Here is a 26,972-nt window from a genome sequence, read left to right on the forward strand (position 1 = left end):
CAAGGGAAGACAACAGACATCTTCACACAAAGCTTCGTGAAGTCCCTGAATGTGACCACTGGTTCAGATTTTTCTCAGGGCAACTAACTGGTGCAATTGAGGCTCTCATTGTTGTATAACCAAAGCATCTTTTTATAGTGGGGATGACCCCATTAAGAAAAAAATCCAACAGTGTGAGCAATTCCTTGTGCCAACTCAAAATACCTCTGCTTACAAACACCAGCATTTTGACCACAACACCCACTAAGAAAGAAATGGTAGGACGTTGGATGCCTCAGCACATTCTCTAGATAGTTCTATTATCAATTCAAAAGTTGTTCCCCCACCCTCATACAGAGTAAAGACTATGTTACCATTTTACAGACAGAGCTGGTTTTTGTTGTTGTTTTGAGGTGCTCGGGATTGAACCCAGGGCCTAGTGCATGCTGGGAAAGTGCAATACCACAGAGCTCCATCCCCAGTCCCACACACTCAGCTATTTATTGCCCCTTTCTCGTGTCCAACTCCTATGCTCCAGGTTCTAAAGCAAAACTGTCTTGGCTAATCTAAATCTTCCTTGGTACTAGGCACGAACAATCCCCTGCAACCTACTCATCCACTCTCCTTTTCGGGACAGTAAGGCCAAGAGAAGCAACTGGACTACTCGATGTTTCCATTGAGCTTTATAATTTACAAACCATTCACCAACATACCATGATCTCTCATCTGAGCCTTATATAACAACCCAAGGAGGCAAACCTGCTCCCCTCCCCAGTAAGGTCTGTATCTGCATGAGACTGTCATGGGGTGGCACATGGTAAGCACATCATAAGTGCAAGTTATTAGCCATGTGCCATGGTCTGGATGTTTGTGCACCACCAAATCATATTGAAATCCCAACCCCCAAGAGGACAGTATTAGACATGAGATCTTCAGGGTATTATTAGATCATGAGGGCAGAGCACTCATAAGTTGCATTAGCATCCTTATTAAGAGGCCAGAGAGAACTTCCTCACCCCTTCCACCATAAGATCATGGAGAAGCAGCCATTTGTGAACCTAAAAGTGAGCCCTCATTCACCACAAACTCTGGCAAAACCCTGAACTCAGACTCCCCAGCCTGTGAGAAACAAACTTCTGTTGTTCATAAGCCACCCAGCTTAAAGTACATTACAGCAATCCTAATGGACAAGACCATATTAAACACAGCAAGTACTATTTTATGAATGAAAAACGAGGCTCAGGTTGGACAACCAACTGACTGCAGATAACTAGGCCTCCAGGAAAGTACACTGAGCTGGGAAGGGAGAAAGCCTAGTGCAGGATTCTTTCTACCACCATATCGACATAGATCCTAATATGTTTAAAACCTTACAGTCACACATTTCCAATTAGGCTTAGGCCTAGGAGAGCCTGAAGTCTGGTACTGTCACAGTAGGATGGCCACATACTCAAGAGCATTGGTTCTTTGGACCTCTGTGCCTTCCTCTCCATAATGAAGGCAGACTCACTGTTGGTCGGTCGGTTGTTTTCCTTATTCTTCCTTTTTCCAAATAAACATCAAGCTTTCAGACTACAGGCCCCATTGCAAGCACAAAGTATCATTTAATTGCATTTCTGCACCAGCTCCAGCTATCTGCTTCCCAGTCCCTAACTCCCACTGGGCAGATTCTGAAGCCACACAGGAGATTAAGTCAAGAGGAGAGAACAGGAGGGACATTCTCTCCTTGAACTTTCTTAAATGGAAAAAAGAAAAAAAGAAGAAGAAGAAAAGAAAAGAAAGGCCTATTTTCCAAGGAGGGGGCTGGGGCAATGATCTTTCCATTATGCAGACCTGCATAAGAATCTATAGATTATTTAATGCTGGGGGTGGCTGTGAAGCGAAATAAAGGAATCTTTGTGAGATGCCAGCCACAGTTCCCTCACTCTTTCCCCAGTCAGGCATTTCAACCAACTCTTTAAATCATCAAGCTCTAATGCACCCCATCTGTGCACTGGCTGCAGCCAATGAAACCAAAGCCTTTGCTGATTTTGGCCTGGACTTGTGAATGAGCCTTTCTGCCCCAAAAAGGGCAGGATGGAGGACACAAGGCTAATGAAGTCTTTTTTTGCTCATTATTTGTCTTCTCCCAATGTTTAAGCTCCATTCGTCCTTTTATTTGATTACTTGCTGAGCTCTTACCACAGGTCAAGTTCTGATCTGGAGACTAAAGCTGAGAGGACATGGCCCAGTGATGTGAGAAAGAGCTCATGAGAGGAGCAGGGAAAGAAGAATGCTCTTATCAGAAATCCATGGCCCTGAACTACCCTTTACCTGCATACTCTGGGATTGTGGCTAACTTCCACTCAGTTGCAAACTCCCTCAGAAGATAAGATTCTGCCAGATCAAAGGCCTTGCATATCAGGCCAAACAGATAAGACATAAACTTTGAAAGTCATTACTATCTCTCTATATTCAAACTCTAGCCATCTCACAAGATTCAGTGCAAATAACCACCTCTTCCAGAAATACCTCCTGAATACCAAGCAATAACTCTCTCCAAATGTCCAATCCAAGATCCTGGGCAACTTTTCTAGGTCTCAGCTTCTCCATCAATATAAAAGATGACTAACGACCTAAAGACTTCTCATGGGATAGCATTTATAAAAGTGTCAAGTAGCAGTTTTTAGTACATAGCGGATGCTAAAAAGCACTATACTGGTACATCAATGTCATACATAGCACTTTTTCCTTGTGTTAAAATGATGCCTTGGCTTCCCACTAGATTTAGACTAACACTTTCTTTGGTGATTTTCCCAAAAAAGACAACTTTGCAATTCCCCTCCAAGCTCACAGGTCCGCTTCCAATGCCCAGAGGACTGGCTGCTCTCTTCTCTGACAAAGCCTCCCACATCCAAACTTCCTGACAAAGGGTTCCCCCCAAACTCAAAGAGAATCTGACAAAAGATGATTCGTTGATATAAAAGGAAGCCAAAAGCTGGCTGAAACATAAATAGAATAAAGGGAAATAATTTTCAGAATCACAAAGAACGGAAAGTGGGACAGAGTGAAAGTCCAGCTAAGTCTTTGAGGGCCCGAGGCATCCAGCTCATGGTAACTAAACATCCTGGCATAGATGGAGAACAAGGGACCCCGTCCTCAGGGCCGATTTGAGATCTTCTGCTAACACAGACCTGGTTATTCTGTCAACCTTCTTTGCGTCCTATGTCTAACCAGCCAGTCAGACTGTAAGGGTCTACACTGTTGACTGGAGCCCTCATCCCTGCCTGGCTGAGGCTACTGAGCCACAGGTAAAGAAAGCAAGGCCACCTTTTCCAGCAGTTCTTATAAATAGGTCAGCAACACTAATTTTATTTATTTATTTATTTATGGTACTGGGAATTGAACCTAGGGCACTCTACCACTGAGCCACATCTTTAGCCAGTTTCTTTTTCTTTTCTTTCTTTCTTTTTTTTTTAAATTTTCAGACAGAGTCTCACTAAGTTCCAGAGACTGGCCTTGAACTTGGGATCCTCCTTCCTCAGCCTTTTGAGTCATTGAGATTACAGGCAAGAGCTACTATCCCCAGCACTAATTTTCTTTTTCAACTTAGTCTGGATCTGCATAAAGGTTGGTTTGTTTTCATTTTAATGGCATGAAGTCCAAGTTCTGAGATGCAGTTGAGGGAAGAATTCTCCCACGATCTTTCTCTCTTTGTCAAGCAGCCCTAGTAAAACCTGTTTCTCCTCCCCTGGGAACATAGGTCCAAGAGAGTGGCAGCTCCCGTGAGAATGCTGCCTGAAGGAGGGTCCAGTGCCTGAATCGCACAACGGGGTGTTGGATTTGTTTCTTATTAACCCCAGTCCTAACTACAGAAGCTGTTGCCAACGCTCCTCAGGGAAAACAAGGTCTGGTCTTTCTTCTGATTATGATCAAATGTCATTCTATATTACCTCATGCATAAGCCCAAAAGGTCCCCCTGAGCCAGTAGATCATCTCTTCAACAGGACACTTTTGTTTCTCCCCAAAGGCCACTCATTTCAGTAATGCCACTGTCTCACAACTTCCCCTGGGGCTTGTCAGGGACTCTCTCATCTTTGTCAACAAACCCCACTATAATGGGGCTGGCAGTGTAGGTAGCTAGATGGCAGAGCCCTTGTCTTGCATGCATGAGGCCCTGGGTGCAGTATCCAGCATTGCAAAACCAATGTGAACAACAAAAACCCTTCAAAACCATAAGAACCTCTTCTCCCCACCTCTCTTAGAATTCACTTTCCAAGCAGAAAGCACTCTTCTGCCACATTCTGCCAACTAAACCAAACAAGCTGAGCAGAAGGCTCTAATCCTTTCTCTGGCCTGCAAGCTGCCAGCCCCCAAAGCCTCCAACAAGGGTGACATCTAATTTCCAAAATAACAAATTAAACCATTTCTCTGTCCCTGCAACTTGGAGTGATTTCTCAAGAAAGTGAGGCAGTCATGTGAGTCAGCCCTCTCTGCACACACACACACAAAAAATAGAGTAGAAATATCCCAGCCCCTTTGCAGAGTTTATAAACATCTGTAACTTTAGGAAAAGTGCCCTCACCCGGGGGTAGGCAGGAAAGGCTTGCGGGAAACATGTACCTTGGAAATGAGTTCATCATGATTGGCCAAGTGAGCCCTGCAGTGAATGCAGCTATAGGTCCGATGGCAGGAGGGCAGATATGCCTGGAAAGTCTTGGATCTTGTCATCTTCACCATTGGCGCCGCTGAGCGTGGGGTGAGCTCTGGGGCAGCCCACGAGGCACTCCCACAGGATGGGTCGCACGGGAAACACCGGAAGACACAGGTAAAGGCCGTGGTTTGGCAGGGGGTGGGTGTGGGGCAGGCTCCACACACTGGTGACGTCTTCAGAGGAAGGACCCTCAAGTAGAGGTCGAGGGCTGGTTCTCAGCAGCCTGCGGCACCAAGTAAAATAGCATTAGCTGATATGGTAAGGCTTCCTATAAGTCATGTAGAGTCTGAATGCCACCCAGAAAAAGGCTACCGCTTACAGGATAAAATAATCCCCCTCACTATTTCTTGAACTGGGCCCAAGCTGCCCAACGCTTAAGAAATCACTCCAATCTTGCTGCTCTGCTACAGTTGGAGATTCAGTATCAACTCGGGCACTTTCAAGAGTTATCCAGCCAATTGGCATTAATATCCCCAGGCAAAGTCCAGGATTGAAGATGAGCTACCTACAACCCCAGAGAAAGGATATTTTAGGGTCCCATTTCCTGTGTAGACCACGTGAATGATCAAGGAAGAATTCAGCCTCTAGTGATTCACTCCATCCAACATTCGTGTGTGGATTTCCCATCCACTGCCAGATGCCAGGAGAACTCCAACATATGAAGCCACCACTTGCAGAAGCAGCAACCCCCACACCAGTCTCTACTTAGGGATTGAGCACAGGGTACAAAGGATCAGCTTCCCATTCAGCAGAACTAGCCAGCTCCTTGGGAGTAGTGATTCCCTTTGCAATACCTTGCTCGGAAGTAGATGCATTTTTATTTTTAAAAACAAAAACAAGTGAGTGAATCAATGTCATAAAAAGGCTCCTTCATCTGAAAATCATAAAGACAGTGAATTTTACAAAAATTTTTCCTTCAATCCTTGGATTTCCCATTATTCATCCCACAATATCAAACATCTCTCCTCCCACAGCCTCACCTTTTATTCTACTGGGAAACAAGGACACCGAGGAAGTGGGTGGTTCCCAGGATAACCAAATGAGCAGGTTAGTCCCAGTGAAGGTCTAAGGAAACAGCTCCAAGGCCCGGGGCTCACTCTGCTCCTCTGTGGCTTACCTACCTCAGGCTTTGACACCTGTCTATTCCCTGGACTTCACTAATGGGGATGGTGTTCCCACTTGTCTACCTCCCAGGAGAATCCTGAGCGTTAATTAACACCTGCGTCAGGCTTTGAAGATAAAATTATTTAGAGGCGCATGGGGAGAGGGGAGAGACACCACACACAAACAAAATCAGATCTTCCTTGCTGGCTTATGTCTGGGATCCATCTGGATACTTTGGAGAAATCCTACAAATTCCTAGTCTTCTTTTTTCCTCTAAACCTCACTGGAACCAAATCTTTCAAAGGGAAGCCACCCTCCGCCTTGGCATCCTTCCCACCACAGCAGTCCCTGATGCCATCGTACTCCTGGAGCCTTCCTGCATGGCCAAGACCACACTAGGCTGCAGGACAACAGTGGTCACTACCCCTCGTGCCACAGTAAGAACACATTCCTTCTGCAGCCCTGAGTCACACTGGCTCCACATCCAACTACATGCAAGACGCCTGATGTTTGGAGGGATTGAAGCCAGGGAATTAAGTCTCTCTGCTTATTCTCCCTTACAGACCTGAGATCGGATCACATGGATGTCACACCTTAAAGAAATACTTGAAGGATAAGGCCAGGCGAGGTGGGGCACTCCTGTAATCCCAGCGGCTCCAGAAGCTGAGAAAGGAGGATCACAAGTTCAAAGCCAGCCTCAGCAAAGGCGAGGCACTAAGCAACTCAGTAAGACCCTGTCTCTAAATAAAATATAAAATAGGGCTGGGGATGTGGCTCAGTGGTTGAGTGCTGCCAAGTTCAATCCCTAGTACCAAGAAGAAAAGAAAAAAAGAAATACTTGAAGGATACAGAAGTGGGAAATGATTCCCTTAGCTTTGCCTCAGAGTTAGGCCTGGCCATCCCAGGACACAGGGCTGGAAGATACATGAACCCCTGGATCCAGAGCCCCTGAGCATCCTCTGGGTAGTGGGTGAGGTGAATGGACAAAACAGGCTACAGCAGACCAGTGCTACAGGATGACAACAGAGTTACAGGTGGTAGAAAGAGCCAGACACCATCTTGGGATTTCCTGAAATGACTTCAACCTTTCCAGTGTCTGTTCTACTGTCAAGAAGGACAGAATATCCAGAGAGGGAGGGGGAAGCCAGCTAGGGTAAGGAAGACAGAGGAATGTGAGAAGTAGGCTTTCCCCAGGCCCAAGGCTTCTGAAGTCCACGGCCTTGGCCGCCCAGCAGGGAGCACTGGGCTCATCAGTCTTACGTAAACACCAAGGGAAGAAAGGGAAACAATGACCCTGGCTGCCTTTCTGCGTTTACAGAGCAGCTACAGGGTCTGTTTTCTTATGCATGCAGACAGCTTCTAAATTATGCATTTCCCTCGAGTAGAATTATTCCTTTTCTCACTTCTCTTCTGTAGGAAACCCCCCCCCCCAAAAAAAGTTCATAGGCAGAAGTTTCTGGTTATGCTCAACTTCAAATCTGAATCCCAAAACTTATTCAAGGCTACTTTCTGCAGAATAAGCATTTACACTCTGTATTCAATGTGAGTGTGTCAGCCAGGCACCAAGACACATGCCTGTAATCCCAGTGACTCAGGAGATGGATACAGGAAGATTGCAAGTTCAATGCCAGCCTTAGCAACTTAGCAAGGCCCTTAAGTAATTTGGTGAAACCCAGTCTCAAAATAAAGGCCTGGAGATGTGACTCCGTGGTAAACTGCCAGAGTTAAACCCCCAATACCCATTTTTAAAAATGTAAGTGTGTCCCAAAACACACACACATGCACACTCACTGTTCACCATGGCTCTGAACTTAAAATGCAGGAGAATAAATCCACCATGTGAGCAATGGCCCAGACTGTCTGGTGCTTGAAAATCCTGGAAAGTCTAGACAAGCATTAGCCTTCAATGTGATACAAGTGCTCTGCTCCCCCCACCTTTTCCCCCTTCCCTGTAACTGGGATTGAACCCAGGGCCTCCCCCAAGCTAGGCAGTGTTGTACCACTGAGCTACCTGCCCTCACTCAGCTCTTTAATATGAATCCACAGGCATCCTGAAGATGTGACCCCTTCCCTGGGAAGAAGCAAAGGAAGAGGGAAATTACTGGAAAATGCCTCTTGTTGAGACCCAGGACAAGCCAGAAGAAATGAGAAAGAGCGGGGGGAGAGGAAGGTGACACTGAAACAAGAAAAGGCCGGTGTGGCTAAGAAGAAAGGAAGGAGCAGGCTGAAATCACAGAAGTTATCTTTCAGCCAGGGACTGAAGAATATATCCACCTGGTGCTGCCTTCTTCCCTTCTCAGGGAAAACTGAGAAACCTGCTTGTTTGAGTCAATTCTTAGAAAGGAAAATTTAACTGGTGATTTTTTTTTAAAGGGGTGAATTAAGGGTACAGGTCTATAGCGCATTTAAGTTTTGGACTTTGATCCCTACTGAGGGGGCGACAGGGTCCAGGGGCTTCATGAATCCAACCCGTTCAGCATTTTGTGGAGTCCAAATTGATCTCCAACAATAATCAAATTAACTCGGTATTTTAAAGCCTCAGGGCACATGTACAAATTAAACAGCATTTTAAGTGAACTAATAATCCATCACAGTGGAAATTAAAGAAAGATTTGCTACCACCCCCAGCTGGCTCAGCATGGAAAGAAAAAACGGGAAATATTATGATTAAAAACAAAGATCTCAGATACACCACCTCAAGAGCCAAAGGCAGAGGGAGCGCACTCGGAACCTGGCTGGCCTGCCTGACAGACAGGCCCCTTTCATCAGGGGCCACAGTTCCAGCTGGAATTTAGAATGGAACCTTCTGAGTGTCACCAGGAGAGAAGGGTAGTAGGTACGCATTTTTTAATCAAGCCATGAAGAAACTGAGGAGTGCTGTGTTAGCCAGACCAGACCATCACACATGGCCACAGAAACTGACCAGGCACATGGAACTCACGAGAGGAAGCAACTCCTCCAGACTAGACCAGGCCATCCTCGAGGTGTGCCTCTGTATCATTGTTTCCATGGGGTGTTTGGCGGAAAGTAGGTGAAGACTGGAATACAAGTGGACTCTGAGTTTCATTGCTTTTCTGCTTTCAAATCAAATTGAACCCAAAGCCTGTGTGTAGCTAGATTCACCCTAGTGGAATGGGTGGCCTGCCGCCTCCATTGGGACTCTTTATTCTGTATTGAAGCACCCTACAAGATGGTGCCATGGAGACAACATCTCCCCAATCCCAGAATGACCTTTTCAAGGTGAGACCAGCTGGTGACGACACTGAAAGATGCATGGAGTGTGCTGAGATGAAAGTCTTCCCAAGAGGTGGCTTCATTGGAGGCCATGCTGTCAGATTTATGCAACCCTGACAAGCTCGTAAGCCTCTTTCTCCTTCAAATCCACCCTCTGCATTTTAGCCATTGTTGTCTATCGTAAAAGCAGATCTGATGATGTCATTATTCTCATGATGTTCAGAAAGGCAATACAGGGTAGTGGCTCACAAGACCTGGAAGCAGTTTCTAATCTCAGCTACATCATTTGTTAGCTGTGCAACCTTGAAGAAATTACTTAAGCTCTCTGGATCTCAGATCATAATATCTACTAGATAAGGCTCTTGTGAGGATTAACTAAATTAAGAGATACAAAGCACTCAGCATGTGTGCCTGGCATGTAGTAACCATACAATAAATTCCAGGTATGTATTCCAAGTACTTAGGATTTGGGCAACTCGGATGAAGCTCTTTATAGTTCCCAACACTCCATACCTAATTCACATGCCCATGGCTTTGTTAATGCCATTCCCTCAATGTGACACAATCTTCCCACCTCTCCTCTCCAGACCCTCACTTGTCCCCTAAAACTCAGCTCATAGGTGCTCATATTCAACAGATGAATAAAGAAAATGGGGGGGGGCCTGGGGTCATAGCTCAGTAGTAGAGCACTTGCCTAGCATGCATGAGGCACTGGGTTTAATCCCCAGCACCACATAAAAATAAACAAATAAAATAACAGTATTGTGTCCATCTACAACTAAAAAAAGAAAAGATATATACACAATGGAATATTAATCAGCCATAAAAAGAATAAAATTATGGCATTTGCTAGTAAAAGATAGAACTGGAAACTATCATGCTAAATAAAATAAGCCAATTGCAAAAAAAAAAAAAAGGTCAAAATTTCTTTTTGATATGTGGATGCTAACCCATAACCACGGAGGGTATGGAGGAGAAGTATAGAAGTTCATTGGATTAGACAAAGGAGAATGAAGGGAAGGGAGGGGGGATGGGAATAGGAAAGACAGTAGAATGAACTGGATATAACTTTCCTATGCTCATATATGAATACACGGCCAGTGTAACTCCACATCATGTTCAACCACAAGAATGAGATCAAGACTGTAATGGGTTGCACCCTATGTATGTATATAATGTCAAAATACACCTTACTGTCATGTATCTAAAAACAAATTTTTAAAAAAGAGACCACTCAAATGTCACCTCAACATTAGCTCAATGGCCCCTTCTGTGTTTACCTGGCTTAATCCTCTTGGAATTCTTTTTCTGCTTCTGCATCTTCTACTAGAGGGGTCACTTGTGGTCCTTGTTGTACCCCCTGAGCTCAACAGCATAGCAGTCACTAAACACCATCACTGAAATGAATTTCCTCTGCTTCTCACTGGACCGGGAGCTGAACCAGTTCACCTGTCTGCGCAGGTAGCACACATGAAAGAGGTCCCCTCCACATAATGAAGAAGGAGGCAAAGTCACCCTGGGTCCCAGTGCCTCACACATGCTAGGCAAGTGCTCTACCGCTGAGCCCCAGCCCCAGCTGTTTTTTATTTAAATTTTGAGACAGGATCTTGCTGAGTTACTTAAGGCCTCACTAAATTGCTGAGGCTGCCTTTACTGGGTTTACAGTTGTGTGCCACCATGCCTGGCTTAGAGGTGACCTTTTAAATCCTAGAAATTAATCAAAGGAGGTCTGTAATTGGCATCCATGCCTATTCTTTACATCACTGAGGCTATGTTAAAAAAAAAAAAATAGCAGCAGCAGTCAAGCACAGTGGCACACACCTCTAATCTGGAAGGCAGGACCATGACTGAGTACCCATGTTCTGTTCAACCATCCATGAGGAATGTGAAAAGCCCTGATAAACAGTGGTGGCAGTGGAAGGCGAGCTGGCAAGCCAATTCTGAGACTAGAAAGCGAGAAAAAGAGCAAGAGATCAAATGCCTGTGGAAAGCCTGTAACCCACCAGTGTTGTCCTCCTTACCCAGCCTAATCGCACCAGAATCCTGAACCCAGAGAAGGCAGGAGAGACCCAGGATCTCTGGTCCGCCACACAGGAAGAGCGGACAGCAGTGCAGACATCAGCGCAGGATCTAGAGGCAGATGGACTTGGATTCAGTCTGGGTTCTTCTCACTAGCTGCATTACCACTGGGCAAATAGCCTGAAAGGAGATAACAACAGTGTCTACCTCCTAGAGGAGACAAAAGAATCAAATGATGCAAGTGAGGCATTCAAACACAGCACCTGACACCTGGTCAATACTCAATAACCTCGATTAGCTACAACCATCCTTCCCAGCAAGGGAGAAAGAGTGAAGGAGCTGTTCCTATGCACACAACCAAAGGCAACATTGTTCCTGTGCCCCAGGTTGATTCACAGTGGTTAGGAGGTTAGGGCCTAAACTAATCCACTTAAAGATACATTGTGCTTTAAGTAGGCTTTTGTAGCTTAACTGGGGACCTGATATTATTGCTGTCATTCCAAACAACAGAACACTCCACCACTTAGTGCATCAGACAAGTTACCTACGGGGTCTGTACTGACTGCTAATCTCAGGATGGGGCCCCACTCTTGAAAACTACGCTGAAAATCCTCTATTAAAACTGCCACAAGCTGATGTGCAAGATACACAGAAAAAAAAATCAATATCATCATTTTATAGATACCTCTTTTATAGCACTGACCCAGGTGGTACTTCAAATCCATCTAGCTAATAATAAAAAACGAGTCTGAACTGTCAAGGAGGCATTCTCCCTGATAAACAAAGCCAACCATTCATCTCAAACCTGGACACAGGGTCTAGTCTTGATTTCAGGGGGATTATTTGATAGACAATACTCCTACATGATCTCTAGGATTTCTTCTGCTCTTTAAAGTCCTGATTCCATGTGCAATGATGCCTGCCAGCTGAATCCTGCAGTCCTGCCCCAGAGCAAAGTATCCATCCACCAACCTTCATTTTGTTAAGGCCTTGATTTTAGGGAGATCATAGAACATGACAGCATTACAGAGGCCCTTCTGAGAGAGATGTAATATGCCTTTCCAACATCTGTTCGCAGAGCAATGTTTTTACTGTGGGATCGGTTTGACACTTCACCTGGGGAGGACTCCATGTAAGACTTGCATCTGTTAGAACATCTGCATATAAGAGGAGTTCCCCTTGAACATCTTGCAACTTGCATGCCATTTACTAGATATCAGAAGTAGCTATTGCTGAACAACTATCAAGTAGATCAGATATTACTTCAGGTTTCTCTACATTTTCAATTATAAAAATAACAAATCCAGAGATGGTGGCATATGCCTTTAATCCAAGCAAATTCAGGAGGCTGAGGCAGGAGGATGGCAAGTTCAAGGCCAGCCTAAGCAACACAGTGAGACCTTGTCTCAAAACAAAAATTAAAAAGGGCTGTGGATGAAGCTCAAAGGTAGAGTACACCTGGGTCCAATCCCCAGTACCAAAAGAAATAAGCAAAAGAACTCAAAAGTATCTGAGATTAATTACAAAAACATACAGAGGGCTGGGATTGTGGCTCAGTGGTAGAGCACTTGCCTAGCACAGGTGGGACCCGCCCGGGTTCGATCCTCAGCACCACATAAAAATAAAGGCATTGTGTTGTGTCCATCTACACCTAAAACTATAATAAATATTAAAATATATATATAAATATTAATATATATATATATAATATATATAATACATACAACACAATAAGATTTAAAATAAATTAAGAAATTAGGATAGTAAAATTAAAAACAAAAGGAGAGTCTGGACATAGACATAATTACTGAAGTTACACTTGGCTTTGAGCTCATTTAGTGGACATGATTCCCAGAATGTCTCAAGAGCTCCTAGCCCATAACCCCCTTGCAAGATTCCTTTGAGCTGGGCACCCTGGTGCAAACCTGTAATCTCAGCAGCTTGGGAGGCTGAGAGAGAAGGACTGCAAGTTCAAAGCCAGCCTCACCAACTCAATGAGTCCCTATGCAACATAGCAAAACCCTGTCTCAAGAAAAAAAAAAAAATTTTAAAGGGAGTGGGGGCTGGGGATGTGGCTCAGTGGTTAAGCACCCCTGGGTTCAATCCCTGGTATTAAAAAAAATAAAGTTGTTCCTTTGAGAGACAGCATAACAAGTATCCAAGTACAACTGAGTAAATGGGATTCTACAGAGTCAGGTCAAGCCAGGAGAGGCCAAAGACTTGTTTTTCTGATTGTCTTGCTGGATCCACTGATACAATACGGATCCTCCAGAGGAGTGGAAGAGCTACAGCGCTTTCCAGTAAGGCCTCCTGAACATCATTTACCCTAACTGGGATCTTGAGTAGCAAAAGAATGGGCAGCCTCCAGATGCCAGGTGCAAACACTAATACCTTCGGCTGCTAACCCTGTAGCTTGGTGCAGTGTTCAGCTGCTTTCTCCTGAAATATCATGGCTTCATCATGCTCTTCCACCTCTCTGAACCTCAACCTTTTGGGCTGGGGTGTGGCTCAGTGGCACAGCACTTGCCTTGCATGTGCAAGGCCCGATCCCATGCCCAGCATTGCAAAATGGAACAAAATACCATTATCATTTGTTTCCTTTGCCCCTGTCACCTTCACCCCAATTCTGTTCCTTCCTCTTGAAGGCCGGTTGCCTAAGCAGGAAACACCCTTTCCTCCCTCTCCCTTCCACATCAAACTTCATTTCTCCCCTAGACAGTTGGTTCTCTCTCTTAAATCCCCCTTTCCATTGCTCTCCTCAGTCACCAGCAGCCACCCCCTCCCCCCCCCCAGGCCCATCCACTATCACAGTGAAGTACTGTGTTTGCTCCCTTACTGGACTCCCTGACTCAGCTCTCACCTCTCCAGCCCATTCTAGAATTCTATTTATAAAATACAATCTAATCACATCTCCTCGTGTTTCTAAATCTCCAGTGGTTTCCTAGCAGCCTATAGGACATGGTCCAACCTGTCAGGTGACATGAAGAGCCTGTTCCCAACTCTATATTCTCATCACTTCCCCAAACTCCAGTCTAAAACTGTTTGCCTAACACACCAAGTCTGGTCACTACCCTGTGCTTTTTCTCAATGTTTCATTACCTCCAATGTCTTAACCTACCTTCTGTGCTTAGTAAATGCCTATTCATCCTCTAATACCCAGCTCAAATACGACCCTAAGCAGAGCTGGTGGACCCTGCTGCCAGCAAAGAAAAACTTTACCTTTATCTGGGATGGCATTTTATTACATTGCTCATGAGTCTCTCCTCATCAGACTGGGAACTTCCTGCAGTCAAAAGTCCAGTCTTTGGCTGAAGTACTAATAGCTTTTGTGCTAATTGTTTACAAAAGAAAAAAAAAAAAAGTCTAGTCTTATGGGGCATCCCTCAGTGTGTTCCTCAGGATTTAGTGTCCAAAACATTAGAGTTTTTTTTTTTTTTTTTGCACCAGGAATTGAACCTAGGGGTGCTTTACTGCTGAGCTACATTACCAGCCTTTTATTTATTTATTTATTATTCTCATTTTGAGACAGAGTCTCACTAAATTGCTTAGGGCCTCACTAAGTTGCTGAGGCTGCCTTTGAACTTGCGATTCTCCTGCCTCAGCCTCCTGAGTAACTGAGATTAAGGGCATGCGCCACCATGCCCAGCACATTGGAGATTCTTGAAAAATGTTAACTGAGTAAAATGAATAACCATCAGGGAAATCATTCTGCCATATAAAGCTTTTTTTTTTCTTTTTAAATCTCCTTAGTTACTGTGCCACTATCCAATACATTTAAAATATCTAGTTCTGAGCATTTCATAGGACTCGCCATTAACACTCCCCCAGATTATAAAGCCAGCCCAATTCCTGGGACACCCATTTGCTGAAACTGGTTGATGATGTCTGAAACTTAGTACTGCGGAGTTATAGATCAGATGAGCCACACCATGTGAACCTCTGACAGTTTTACCAAGCTGCTGTCAGACAGCAGACACATTTCTGTTACTGCCACTCCTAGCCCTTCACAGTTTAGAATACCCCATAGGGCATTTTCCCAAGTGGCCTAAACCAGTCTGGCACTGACTTTTGGACCCCTATAGAAACTCTCAGACTTCTAATCTAGGAGTCTCCTCCCAGGGTGGTCCCCACAAAACCCCCAGGGCAGTCTGAGCTGCTGCTCTAGGCAAGACTCAGAGAAAAATGAAGGTCAAGCTTGCTTTAGGCCAAGAAGGAAAGGGATCCTTTTCTTTCCCAAGCAGGATGGGGCCTGCCTGCAGACCCAACAACTTGGGAGGATGAGGGAGGATTGCAAGCTCAAGGCCAGCCTGGGAAAGTTAGCAAGACCCTGTCTGAAATTAAAAAATAAAATGGGCTGGGGATATATAGCTCAGTGGTAAAGTAACTCTGGGTTCAATCCCCAGCAAAGAGAGAGAGAGAGAGACAAAGAAAGAAAACATGATCTTAGAAAATTAGATGGGTGATATAGCTTATCCTCAGAAGTTATTTCACCAGGGAACACTTCCCAACTCCCACTAAGTCAGGTCGCCTATTCCACACACTCGGCGATATTGACAATTGCTGTTTTTCTTTATTGAAGTGATTATTTGATTGTATTCATGTTTCCCAAACTCAGATATCTGCAGAATAAATGAATGTCTTTTGGACTATGGGCACTGTGTGACCTTGATTTCTCTTTAACTGCTGGTCCCCAGGGCACAGCTGGGGCCCCAATTAGCTACAAACCATCCATCACAAATCTGCCAATACAATTCCCTTGTTCAGCTGTCAGCACGCCTTTGGCTTTCTCACTTTCATCTCCCCATTCAAATAAACCCAAAACTCTAGACTCTGACACAGGAGGCTGGGCCCCCTGCCTTTCCACAACTGGAATTTGGAAACTGAACTTTTTAGAACTCAAGAGTAAAAAATGGAAGAGGCATCTTCAAAAGGATGCTGGTATGTCTAAATACCCAATCATCACCAGCCCAAAGATGGATAGATTTTTGTTTTAGAAATAATGGTGTCATTTCATAAAGGATAGGAAAGGGCGCCAGGTGGGAGAAACTGACTCTGCAGTAAATGCCTGGATTTCTTCTCTGTATGGGAACAGCAAGTAGATTTTATAAATAATTAAAGCCTTTTTCCCTTTCAGGCCTGGTACATGGAGGGGAGACAAGCACACTGCCAATATGGCTTTGTCGTATAATTCAAGAAGCCTCCACAAAGCTGGTTGTTTAATGGGTCAGCCTTCCTACTAGATTGTGAGCTATTTCTGGCCAGAGACACTGTCTGGTTAATCATCCCTCATTACTAGCCCAAAGCATGGCATGAAGTACAAGCTCAGGAAGCCTTGGTTGAAGGATGAGCAGTGGGGAAGGGAAGGAAAAGGCCCCAGCAACTGCCAATGAGCCTCTGGATGCTACAGCTTATTAATTCCCTATTATGGGTCAATGAAGGGACAAAAACTTGATATGCATCATTATCTCTATTCTTCATAACAACCCCCCAAAAAAAGAGAAAAGAATAGAAAAAACTTTGCAACTCAAAAAGTCAGGCATTATGGGGCTGGGGCTGAGGTTCAGAGGTAGAGCACTTGCCTGGCACGTGTAAGGCACTGGGTTCGATCCTCAGCACCACATAAAAATAGATAAGATAAAGGTATTGTGTCCATCTACAAAAAGGGGGGGGCATTATGATAATTATCCCTTTTTATAAAGGGAGGGGAATACTGGGAATTGAACCCAGAGGCGCTTTATCACTGAGTCACATCCCCAGCCCTTTTTTTATTTTTTGAGACAGGGAGTATGTTCTTTAGGGCCTCACTAAGTTACTGAGGCTGGCCTTGATCTTGCTATCCTCTTACCTCAGCCTCCCAAATCCCTGGAATTACAGGCATGTGCTCAGGGTGCTGGCAGTTATCTGTTTTCTAGATGAGGAAAAGGCTCAAGAGAAGTCAAACTATTTGCCCAAGGTCACTTAACTAAAAAGGACTAGACTGGAACTCAAGTCCCTTCCCACTCCCAACTGGATTCTTCCTACCCAGACAAGCCAGAGAGGTGCCTGGGGAAGCAAAACTTTGGTCCTTTAACCTTCTAGAACTTTCAGCAAAATAGGAGAGTTCCAGTAAACTAATAATAATGTCAAAAGAAGATGCTGCACCCTCTTAAAACACCAGACTCAGTGCTCCAACATTAAATTGCAAAAATGAGAGAAAATCCAAAAGAAAAGGAACCAGAAGGTAGGACAATAGATGAGCACAAGACATAGCTGGGTTTTGGTTCTTGGTGGTGGAACATTTAGTTCCAAGGCTGCAGTTAAGTCTGGGCCTTTTTTACTCAAATCCTAAAGGAAAAAATTAAGAGTCTCATGAGTAAAACTAAAAGCACCATTGAATTTAGGTTTACATAAAATGCACATTTACATACCCTTAATACAGCAAATACTGAAAAATAATTCATTTATACCTTAAGTTCCATCTGGCAGTGGGTCAAGTTAGAGAGGGTCCCCAATGGACAAACACCAAGGTAATAAAAGAAGAGACAAAGGGGAGACAAATATAATGAATGACGAGGGCTACATAGAAAAGGAAGAGGCAAAAATAGAGCAAGGGAAAGGTAAGGCCAAGGATGTTTGGTGATTTCTGCCAAGGTGATTAACCACTACCCTAGGGGTTTCCAGAACCCAGACATGTGTGGAGTTGGCTGCATTAGAAAAATGCAAGTGGGGGAAATAAAAGCTGCAGGAAATATTAGGGTGGGGTAGGGTGTGGGTTATTACCATTTGTTTTTATTACAGATTCCCCATTCTGAAAATAAAATATTTTTGTAGGTCTTTGGTGAGCCCCAGGAATTCTCTTGGCAGCCAGGAGGCTGAGGTAAGAGGATAGCAAGATCAGGGCCAGCCTCAGCAACTTAGTGAGGCCCTAAATAATATAGACCCTATCTCATAGTCTCCTATTCATGATACTTTTTAATTCATGTCAGTTGGCCACTGTTCACAGCTAGCTCTACCATAAGTGTTCTACTATGAGCCAGGAACAGTGGCACACCCTTGTAATCCCAGTGACTCAGGAGGCTGAGGCAGAAGGATCCCAAGTTCAAGCCCAGACTCAGCAACTTAGCGAGACCCTGCCTCGAGAATATATAAATTTTAAAAAATTTTAAAGGCATTCCACTGTGAATGGAAGTCGCAGCTCCCTGCCATTGCTCTTAGCTGCGGCAATGGCAGCCCAAGCAGCACCCCGGCATTCTCTTTCCCATATCTCAAGTACCTGCTGAGCACTCTTCATACATTCCCTCTCCCCTTCATACCTTGTGCCTTTGCATGCAGTTCCCCCTGGTGTGCTCCTGCATTTTTAAATCTTCTTTGTTCTTTACGAGACCACCTCCAATAAAGGACCAAGTACTTGCTATGCATTATTATCTCACTTCTTCACAACCCAGAAAAGCACAGGAAAAAAATTTGCAGCTCAAAAAGGTAGGCATGATTATGATTATCCCTGTTTTCTAGATGAGGAAAAGGTTCAAGATAAATTAAACTGTTTGCCCAAGGTCACACAACTAGAAAGAACTAGTACCAGGACTCAAGTCCCTTTCCACTCCCAAAATGGATCCTTCCTACCCAGACAAGCCAGAAAGAAGACCTGGGGAAATGAATCCTTGGTCCCTGGAATGTTTCTGTATGTTTAAATTCTCTTCCTCGGGCTGGGGTTGTGGCTCAGTGATAGAGCGTTTGCCTAGCACATTTGAGGCACTGGGTTTGATTCTCAGCACCACATATAAATAGATAAAGGTCCAACAACAACTGATAAAATATTTTAAATAAATTCTCTTCATCCTTTACAGGACTACCTCCAACCAAATCAGCCTTCTTTTCCATATCTCTGTAATGACTTTAAACTCTTGCTACCTTGTACTCTGGCTGTTTGGAGAATATGCTCTTATGGGCAGGGTCCATAGCTTAACTCATCTTTATCTCCCAAAGGCCTTATTATCTGTTGAATGATTATTACCCAAGAAAATAAAACAAAACCAAGGTTAAATTTAAGCTCTAGGACAGAGGTTCCTCTTTCCTACTGGCAACTGAACCCAAGGGCACTCTACCACTGATCTATATCCTCAGCAACGCAGCCCCCGCCCCCGCCCCACCGCTTTTTTAAAATATTTTTTTAGTTGTAGATGGACTCAACACATTTATTTATTTATTTAATGTGGTGCTGAGGATCAAACCCAGTGCCCTGCAAGCATTCTACCACTGAGCCCCAACCCCAGCCCCAGCCCTTCTTATTTCTTATTTTGAGACAGGGCCTAAGTTGCTGAGGCTGATCTTGAACTTGTGATCCTCCTGCGTCCGCCTCCCCAATGGCTGGGATTACCAGCATGCAACACCACACCCACCTTCATGGGCTATCTCTACAGTTGGGCCTAGAGAAATTTCTCAGAACATATAAGAGAATGACAAGGAAGAAGTGCAACTTTAAGCCAGAGCCGCACCTCCATAGCAGAGTGCTTCTTTGCCCCCTAACAGACAGAAAGTAACTTTGCCTAATGTGGAGAGATGATGAGTGATTTGGGGTTTGGGTTAGGAGTTTGTATTCTTCTGAAATGTAGAGTAGGAAGGGCCCTTAGCCTGATAAACAAGAGGTATGTTTTGTTTCTGTTCTTTCCCCTAATTAGTGCCAGTGTCTTAAGCAAGTCCTTTTCATCTCTTTGAGCCTCAATGTTTATATCTCTAAAATGAAATACCTAAATGCATTTTTATACCAATCCAGGATCTATCCAGCTTGTATCTAAAGTCACAAATCATTCACTTGAAATTAGAGAAAACAAAAATTAAAAGGTTAACCCTGGAAAAAAATTAGGATGCAGGGCCCTATACAGTTACTAAAATCAAGCCACAAATGTGGCTCCGCACTTCCTGGCAGCCAAAGCAAAAGGAGAAATATGAGCAGTTATAAATTTCCAATTGTCCACAAAGAAAAAGCAAACCAGTTCCCTGGGAGAGGCAAAGCTTTTCCTGGCACCATGTTCTGAAAGAATTTCTCCCATGAACTTCTTAAAGGGAACATAAAGAGAGGTTGCATTGAACGTCTTCAATAATATAAACCCTTATAAGTACAGTAGAAATGAGTTATATAAAGCTATTTCTGACAGTGTCCTTCTATGAACACAAAAACAGACATTGAAGTTTTCTCAGTAAAAACAGTTCTAGAAAGACTGAGATAATATGGCCCAACTATGTAGCTGTATCGAGGATAAAGCCAAGATGGCCAGGTCAACAGGTAGACAAGACTTCCTTCTGAAATTTTCACAAATAGTCCTTCTTCCAAGCAGGTGCTTATTAAGAGATGGGCAGCAGGCAGTTTGTAATTACATGATCTTTAAATTCCATGCCAGTTCTGATTTATGTGGCATTTCTGGTTTCCATTCATTTACTTATACTAATGTAAGATCTGGGAGTCTTCCTCTCCCCCTGCCCATTCCTGAATCAATGGATTAGGAACAGATTTCTGCCAGCCAAAGAGGAGACTCCAACCACTAACATGCGTGTTATTATTAGCTAGCTGGGTGCTTATGTGCCAGGCTCTGTGCCTGGTTCCCCTGCATTCTCTCACTTAATCCTCCCATAAATCCTGTGTGATAGGAACTATAATTAGTCCCATTTTACAAATAAGGAATAAAGATTTAGAGAATTTTCGATTGCCCAAGGTCATAGAGCTAATTATCCAGTTCTTTCTGATTCCAAAGCCTAGGCTCTTAGCCCCGTGTCTAGTGTCTCCTGGTATTAGTGAAATGTGATTTCTGATAGAAATGCTAATGTTTGTCAAGAGAAAACAGTGAGGCCTAGAGAAGGTCAGGGGAAGAGGCAAGCCTTGTTTATTAACAACTACAACACGCTAATAGAGCTTTTGAAAGCTTTGGCAACTTATAAATGGAAAAAAGCGATGACAAATAGTGTGAAAAGCAGAAATTACAAAAGAAAAGCTAATTCTGAGAGAGTAGTTTCTTATCCTGGGAAAAGGAATTTTAGTCTCTTTTCCTGGGACAAGAAGGTACTTTTGCCAGGCACCAAGGCCCACCCCTGTAATCCCTGCAGCTGGTGAGACTGAGGCAGGAGGAGTTCAAAGCCAGACTCAGAAATTTAAGTGAGGCCCTAAGCAACTCAGTGAAACCCTGTCCCTAATTAAAATATTAAAAAGAGCTAGATATGTGGCTCAGTGGTTAAGTGCCCCCTGGGTTCGATCCAAGGACCCCAAACAAAAAGTCACTTTCCTCTTTTCCTCTTTCTCTTAAAAAAACAAAGCAAATAAAGTGCTACTTTAGAAACTGGAAACCTTGCCTTGCTTGGTCATGCATTCATTCAACCAATAGGTCTTCATCCAGTGCCCACTCAAAGCCAAGTTTTGTCAGCAGAAAGTCAAGGAGCTCTCATTCTTCCACGCAAATAAACAAGTAGACAATATTATTTCTAGATGGTGCTAAAGTGCTTTGAAAAAATTAAGAAGATCAAACGAGGCTGAGGAGGGAGGCAACTGTTCTAGATCACAGAAAGATTCTCTGAAACCCAAGCGAAAAAGGAGTCAGTCATGCAAAAATTTGGAGAAAGGGGATCTTGAAAAGAAGGGCTAACAGTAGAAAACCCTTGGGGCAAACAGATATATGACATTCTCAAAAACTTCAGGAAGGCCAGTGCAGCTGCAGCAGAACGCAGCAGGGTTCACTAAGGGGGGACTAGTGGGAGAAGGTGGAGGAAGGGGACAGGCCATGCAACCCACAGAGAAAGTGGGATTATATCTGAAGAGCTGAAGGGCAAAGGAAAACATTGGTAAATTCTAAGCAGGGGAGTGAATTTTTTTTTTTTTTTTTTTGGTACCAGGGATTGAACTCAGGGGCACTCAACCACTCAGCCAAAAATCCCCAGCCCTATTTTGTATTTTTATTTAGAAACAGGGTCTCACTGAGTTGCTTGGCACCTAGCTTTTGCTGAAGTTGTCTTTGAACTCGGGATCCTCCAGCCTCAGCCTCCAGAGCCGCTAGGATTACAGGCATGCGCCACCACATCAGGCCTGACTTACTTCTAAGCCCTCCAGAGCTATAGTCACAGCTCCTAGAGAAATTCAGGCCAGTGAAATCCTTTACAGATCCAAGCACTTTACCACCTTTTGTTAAAAATGATACACTGAAAACTGTCAACTCTAACAAAACACCTTTAGCCTACAGGCCCTGGCTGGCTTTTCCATCATTGTAGGCTAAAATTCAAAATGATACCTCTCCCTTTTCCAGAGATTTATACCTGTGGGAGCACCTAGTGGTTGAGTTGATAGACCATAGGGAAATGCTGAGGTAATTTACAAAGGGAACTGATCCTGAACCTCCATTTGAATCTCACCTGCGCATCTTTTGCCTCTGCTTTTCCTATCCTAAGGTATCCTAAGATATCCTATCCCTTGCCACATTTGTTGCTTTCTTTTTCCCATATGCTCAAAACTAAATATTCTGAACGTGAGCTATTTGGCCAAACTGAAAAGTATTACATGTAAACAATCCCACAGCTAATGTTCCCGCATAAGGCACTTCTTTACAAGGACCATAGCTGGCCAGATGTGGTGGTACACACCTGTAATCCCAGAGACTCGGGAAGCTGAGGCAGGAGGATTCCAAGTTTGAGCCCATCCTCAGCAACTTAGTAAGGCCCACACAACAGAGTGAGACCCTGTCTCAAAATAAAAAATTAAAAAAAAAAAATAGGCTGGCTGGGGATATTGTTCAGTGGGTTAAACACCCCTGGGTTCAATCCCCAAAGCTCCCTCCGCCAAAAAAAGGAATAGCTGAATTTGAATTAGGATAACTTAAGAGTCCTTTTTGAAACCAACTTGCAGCTTTGATTAATTCAAAGCAATTTCTTTTACCGACCTATATGCACACAAGAGGGGGAAACCTAAGATGTGACTGCATCCGTTGTATACATGTTTGTGCTAGAAGGTAGAGGAAACAGCATCAGAAACTGGATGACTAACAAGATCCACCTGCACAAAGGAGCAGTGGGAAAGAACCAAAGCTGAGTAGACCAAGAGGTGTGGGAACTTGTGTCTCTGTTAATATCTGATGCAACAAGCCCTTCACTCCCCTACCCCACCCCCCAAATAAAGTCACCAGTCGACCTTTCCCACTGGCTACAGTCTGGAATACCATCCAGATATTAAGCAAAAATCAACCTTTCTTCTGTGAACAGAACAGCAGCTCATCAGCACTACTCACATCCCCAACCCCCACGCACCTAGAAACATCCAGTGGCACAGAACAGTGAACAGCAGCCCTCAAATGAGCTGGGGTGGAGCAGGGAGAGAGAGGGCTGCCAGTCTCTGAACACCAACTGCTTCATACAGTTGAAAACAAACTACACTGTGCCCTTAGACGTTCCAAAGCCTAAGAATGTGACTGGTGACTCAGTGATCTCAGGATTGCATGGAGTATGGGCTATTTACCTGATCTTGTACTTCACATCCAACTTAATGCCTTTTATAGCTCATTGCCACCAACACCCACTAGACCAGAGTTTCTAATCAGCCACCTGCATCACAATCTTATGGACCACTCATTAAAAATGCAGATTCCAAAGCCTTCTGCTCCAGAGCTCCCAAGTGGAAGACAGAAAATAAAAAGTAAAAATAAAAGTGTTCAGGAGGCTGAGGTGGGAAGATGGCAAGTTTAAGGCCAGCCTGGGCAACTTAGCAAGACCCTGTCTGAATATGAAAAATTTTAAAAGAAACAGGCATGGTGGAGCATGACTATAATCCCAGTGATTTGGGAGGCTGAGGCATGATCACAAATTTGACACCAGTGTCAGTAATTTGGTGAGACCCTCAGCAACAAAGTGAGACCCTGTCTCAAAAGAAAATGTAAAAAAAGGATGTAGCTCAATTGTAAGGAGTCCCTGGGTTCCATCCTCAGTACCAAAAATAGATAAAAAGGTTAGGGTGTACCTCAGTGGCAGAGTGCTTGCCCGGCATGCATAGATCCTGGGCTTAAAAAAAGAGAAAAGAAAAGCAGATTTCTGTGCCCCACTGAAAATAAACACCTCTAGAATGGCCTGACAAACTATTTTTAATCACTACTGGGATCAGGGTAATCTTTTTGTACATTTAAGTCTGAGGACCTCCACCCAAAAGCGAGGTTTCTCAAACTGTGGGTCATGACCCATTTGGTTAGGAAATCAAATTCATGAGTCATACCAGCAGTTCACTTTTTTTTTAAATGAAGTATAAAAAATTAAACAGAACACACTGCAGGTAGTAAGTGCAATAATTACTGTTTCCTGGAACTTATTTCAGTTGGGGACCTGTACAGTGCAGTAAATGTATTCCTCATGGTGGATCCCATTCAATGTCTGAAAATTATGTTCCTAGAGGAAATAAGGAAAATAGCATTTTTATACATGCTGTTTATTTTCTTCTTTTTGACTGAGGATTAAATCCAATGATGCTTTACCACTAAGTTACATCCCCAGTCCTTTTTTTTTTTTTTTTTTTTTAATTTTTAGACAGGGTCTTTCTGTTGCCAAGACTGGCCTTGAACTTACTATCCTCCAGCCTCAGCCTCTGGTGTGGATGGGATTACAGCAATGTGTCACAGCACCAGGCTTCTATCCCATTTTCCACCCCTAACTCTAAGCTTCTTGATTTTAGTACAAGCACAAAGATAAAGACAGATTCAAGAAATAGTGTCACTGAATCCCAAGTTAATAAGGCAAAGCCCAACTGAAGGGTGAGCCCAAGACCGCTTGCTACTCTATGGTGCAGGTGGGGACAAAGGGTGGTACCAAAGGGAAGTTTACACAACTCTCCTCAGGATAGGCCTTATCCCTGGGGGAAAGAACCTGTAGCCACTCCTATCACTCAGTTCAGAGAATGAAAATGCTCCTCATTAGAGAAATGATAGTCACAGCATTAAGTACTAAGGAAATGAGGAACAGATGGACGGAACTCAGATTAGACCCACCTCTGAGGTCCTATGGCAGAGACTAGGTAAGAACAAAGGCAGGGAGGGGTGAATCCAATCTCACTCATCACAGATCCTGTGACACCAGAACCAAGAGACCACTGGGGAGCACCAAGCTTGTGAGATTAAGTCCCATGGCACAGTTAGTGAGATTTACTTAATTTCTCAACCCCATAGATTCCCTCACTCCTCTAACATTCTATATGTGGGGTACCAGAAAGACCTCTGCCCTTCTTGTCCAAAGACATGGAACGGGGAACCCAATCTTGCTGGAAAAGAGAGGAACAAGGGGAGAAAGAAAAGAAGCGGGAGGGCGCGGGGAGATGAGTAGCTAACTATCTTGTTAGCTTTATGACACACCAAAGACAAAGACTCACTCAAAAGACCCCCCACACCACCACCACCACGTTGCATGGAGAGCAAATAAGCAAGGAGATCAAAAAGCAAAAAACCCTGCAAGACTCAGGAGCAGTTCCGCGTGCTATTAGCAGAGACCTGGCTGTGGGTCAGCTATACACCGATCAGATAAAAACGGAGGACGCACTCTTAACTCTTGTAGCTAGGAGTGAAGTCAGAGATGGCAGTCCCCAGGACAACAGGTCCAAAAACCAGATGGCGTCCCCCTCCCCGGCCCCAGACAGGAGAAAAAGCCCACCATTTGAGGAAAAGCACCCCGAAGAGGTCAGCGGCCAAGCAGTAAGAACCTGAAGCAGAGAGGGGTCGGGGCTGCCCCTCAGCGCCAGCCCCTGGGAGATCCCCGCGGCAGAGGCCCCCACATTCCGTTGGGCAGGAGAGCTCGCGCCCACCCTTTGGCAAGCACCGTGGGGAGGCGCCGGGAAGCGGCCAGGCAGGAACTCGCTGCGGTTACCTCGGCTCAGGGCTGGCGAAGCGCTCCCGAGAGTTTCGAGGACAGCCAGTCCCCCAGGGCCGCGTTCCCGACCCAAGGGTCTCCAGAGAACACGCAGCGTCACGCGGGGACAGAAAACGTCCGAAGCCCCCACCCTGCCTGACCCATTAGCGTTCAAATCCTCAGGGACGACGCTGACAAGGAAGCAGAGACTCGGTCTCCCAGTCCCCAGACTTGCCGGGCTCCTCGCCAGGGGGTCCCCAGCCCCGAACCAGGGACCCGCGCCACCTGGGCTCCTCCGCCGCCGCCACCGGGCCGGGCAGTGTTTGTAAACAAACCGGTCACGTGGCCCCGGCGGCCCGCTCCCCGCCCCCGGCTCCTCGGCCCCCACGGGGACCCCACAAGGGACCTCGCAGCCGTACCGCCGGGCCCAGGGCGCTGCGCCCTCCGCGGGATCCGGGCCGGAGGGAGCTGCGGACGGGTGTCCAGTGCCCAGTGCGAAGAGCCCGCGCTGACAGCGCGCCCTACGCCCACGCGCGCCCAGCCCGCGCCGGGCTCCCGGCTCCCGGCTCGCTTACCCGGCAGCAGGCTGCCCCGTCCGGCCAGCGCCGGGCTCGGCTCCGCGGGGGTGCGCAGCAGCGAGGGACAGCCCGGCTGGATCGCCCGCTGCTGGCGCGCTCTTAAAGCCACAGTCTCCGCCACTGCCGCCGCCGCCGCCGCCACTCTGCATCCCTTCAAGTCCGGGCCGGGGGCTGCCCCGTGACGGACGCGCCCCCGCGCCTATCCCCTCGGCTCAGCACATAGCAACACGACACGGGTTGGCCTGGCACGGCCGCAGCCCATCCGCACAGAGCCAATCAGCGGAGGACGGAACTCCGCCCCCTGCTTCCCCTATCTCCCACCCCCCACCCCTCTGCCCTGGCCGGTCTTGGGTGCGGGGAGTGCAGCGAGTCCTGGGTCCGGCCGGTCCCGACAACTAGCGAGCGGGGCTGGAAGAAAGGGTGATGAGCATGGGTGGGCTTTCTGCGCCTGGGAGGAGGCTGTATGGATTTGGGGTTTGTACCCAGGTCAAGACTGGGAGTCCCAGAACCTGGAGCTGGGGAGGGGGATTCGGAGT

The 26,972-nt window shown here is 45.4% G+C and overlaps 1 protein-coding gene and 1 long non-coding RNA gene across 2 annotated transcripts in view; both read right to left on the minus strand.

Annotated features, from left to right (window-relative positions):
- The window catches only part of Ypel2 (yippee like 2), a 38,986-nt gene extending 34,205 nt beyond the window's left edge, over positions 1–4,781 (minus strand). The window contains exon 1 of the mRNA XM_027950275.2: positions 4,582–4,781. Coding sequence (XP_027806076.1) covers positions 4,582–4,698 — 117 coding nt within the window. The 5' untranslated portion in view covers positions 4,699–4,781. The remainder of the gene's footprint in view (positions 1–4,581) is intronic.
- Positions 4,782–4,785: 4 nt separating this feature from the next.
- LOC139702529 (uncharacterized) lies at positions 4,786–26,638 on the minus strand. Its single transcript, XR_011705146.1, has 3 exons — positions 26,434–26,638; positions 11,032–11,209; positions 4,786–4,895 (listed from the first exon to the last, which is right to left on the minus strand). It is a non-coding gene; the product is annotated as an uncharacterized lncRNA (long non-coding RNA).
- Positions 26,639–26,972: the final 334 nt, after the last annotated feature.

Source organism: Marmota flaviventris, chromosome 17, assembly GCF_047511675.1.
Source record: "Marmota flaviventris isolate mMarFla1 chromosome 17, mMarFla1.hap1, whole genome shotgun sequence".
Taxonomy (NCBI): Eukaryota; Metazoa; Chordata; class Mammalia; order Rodentia; family Sciuridae; genus Marmota; species Marmota flaviventris.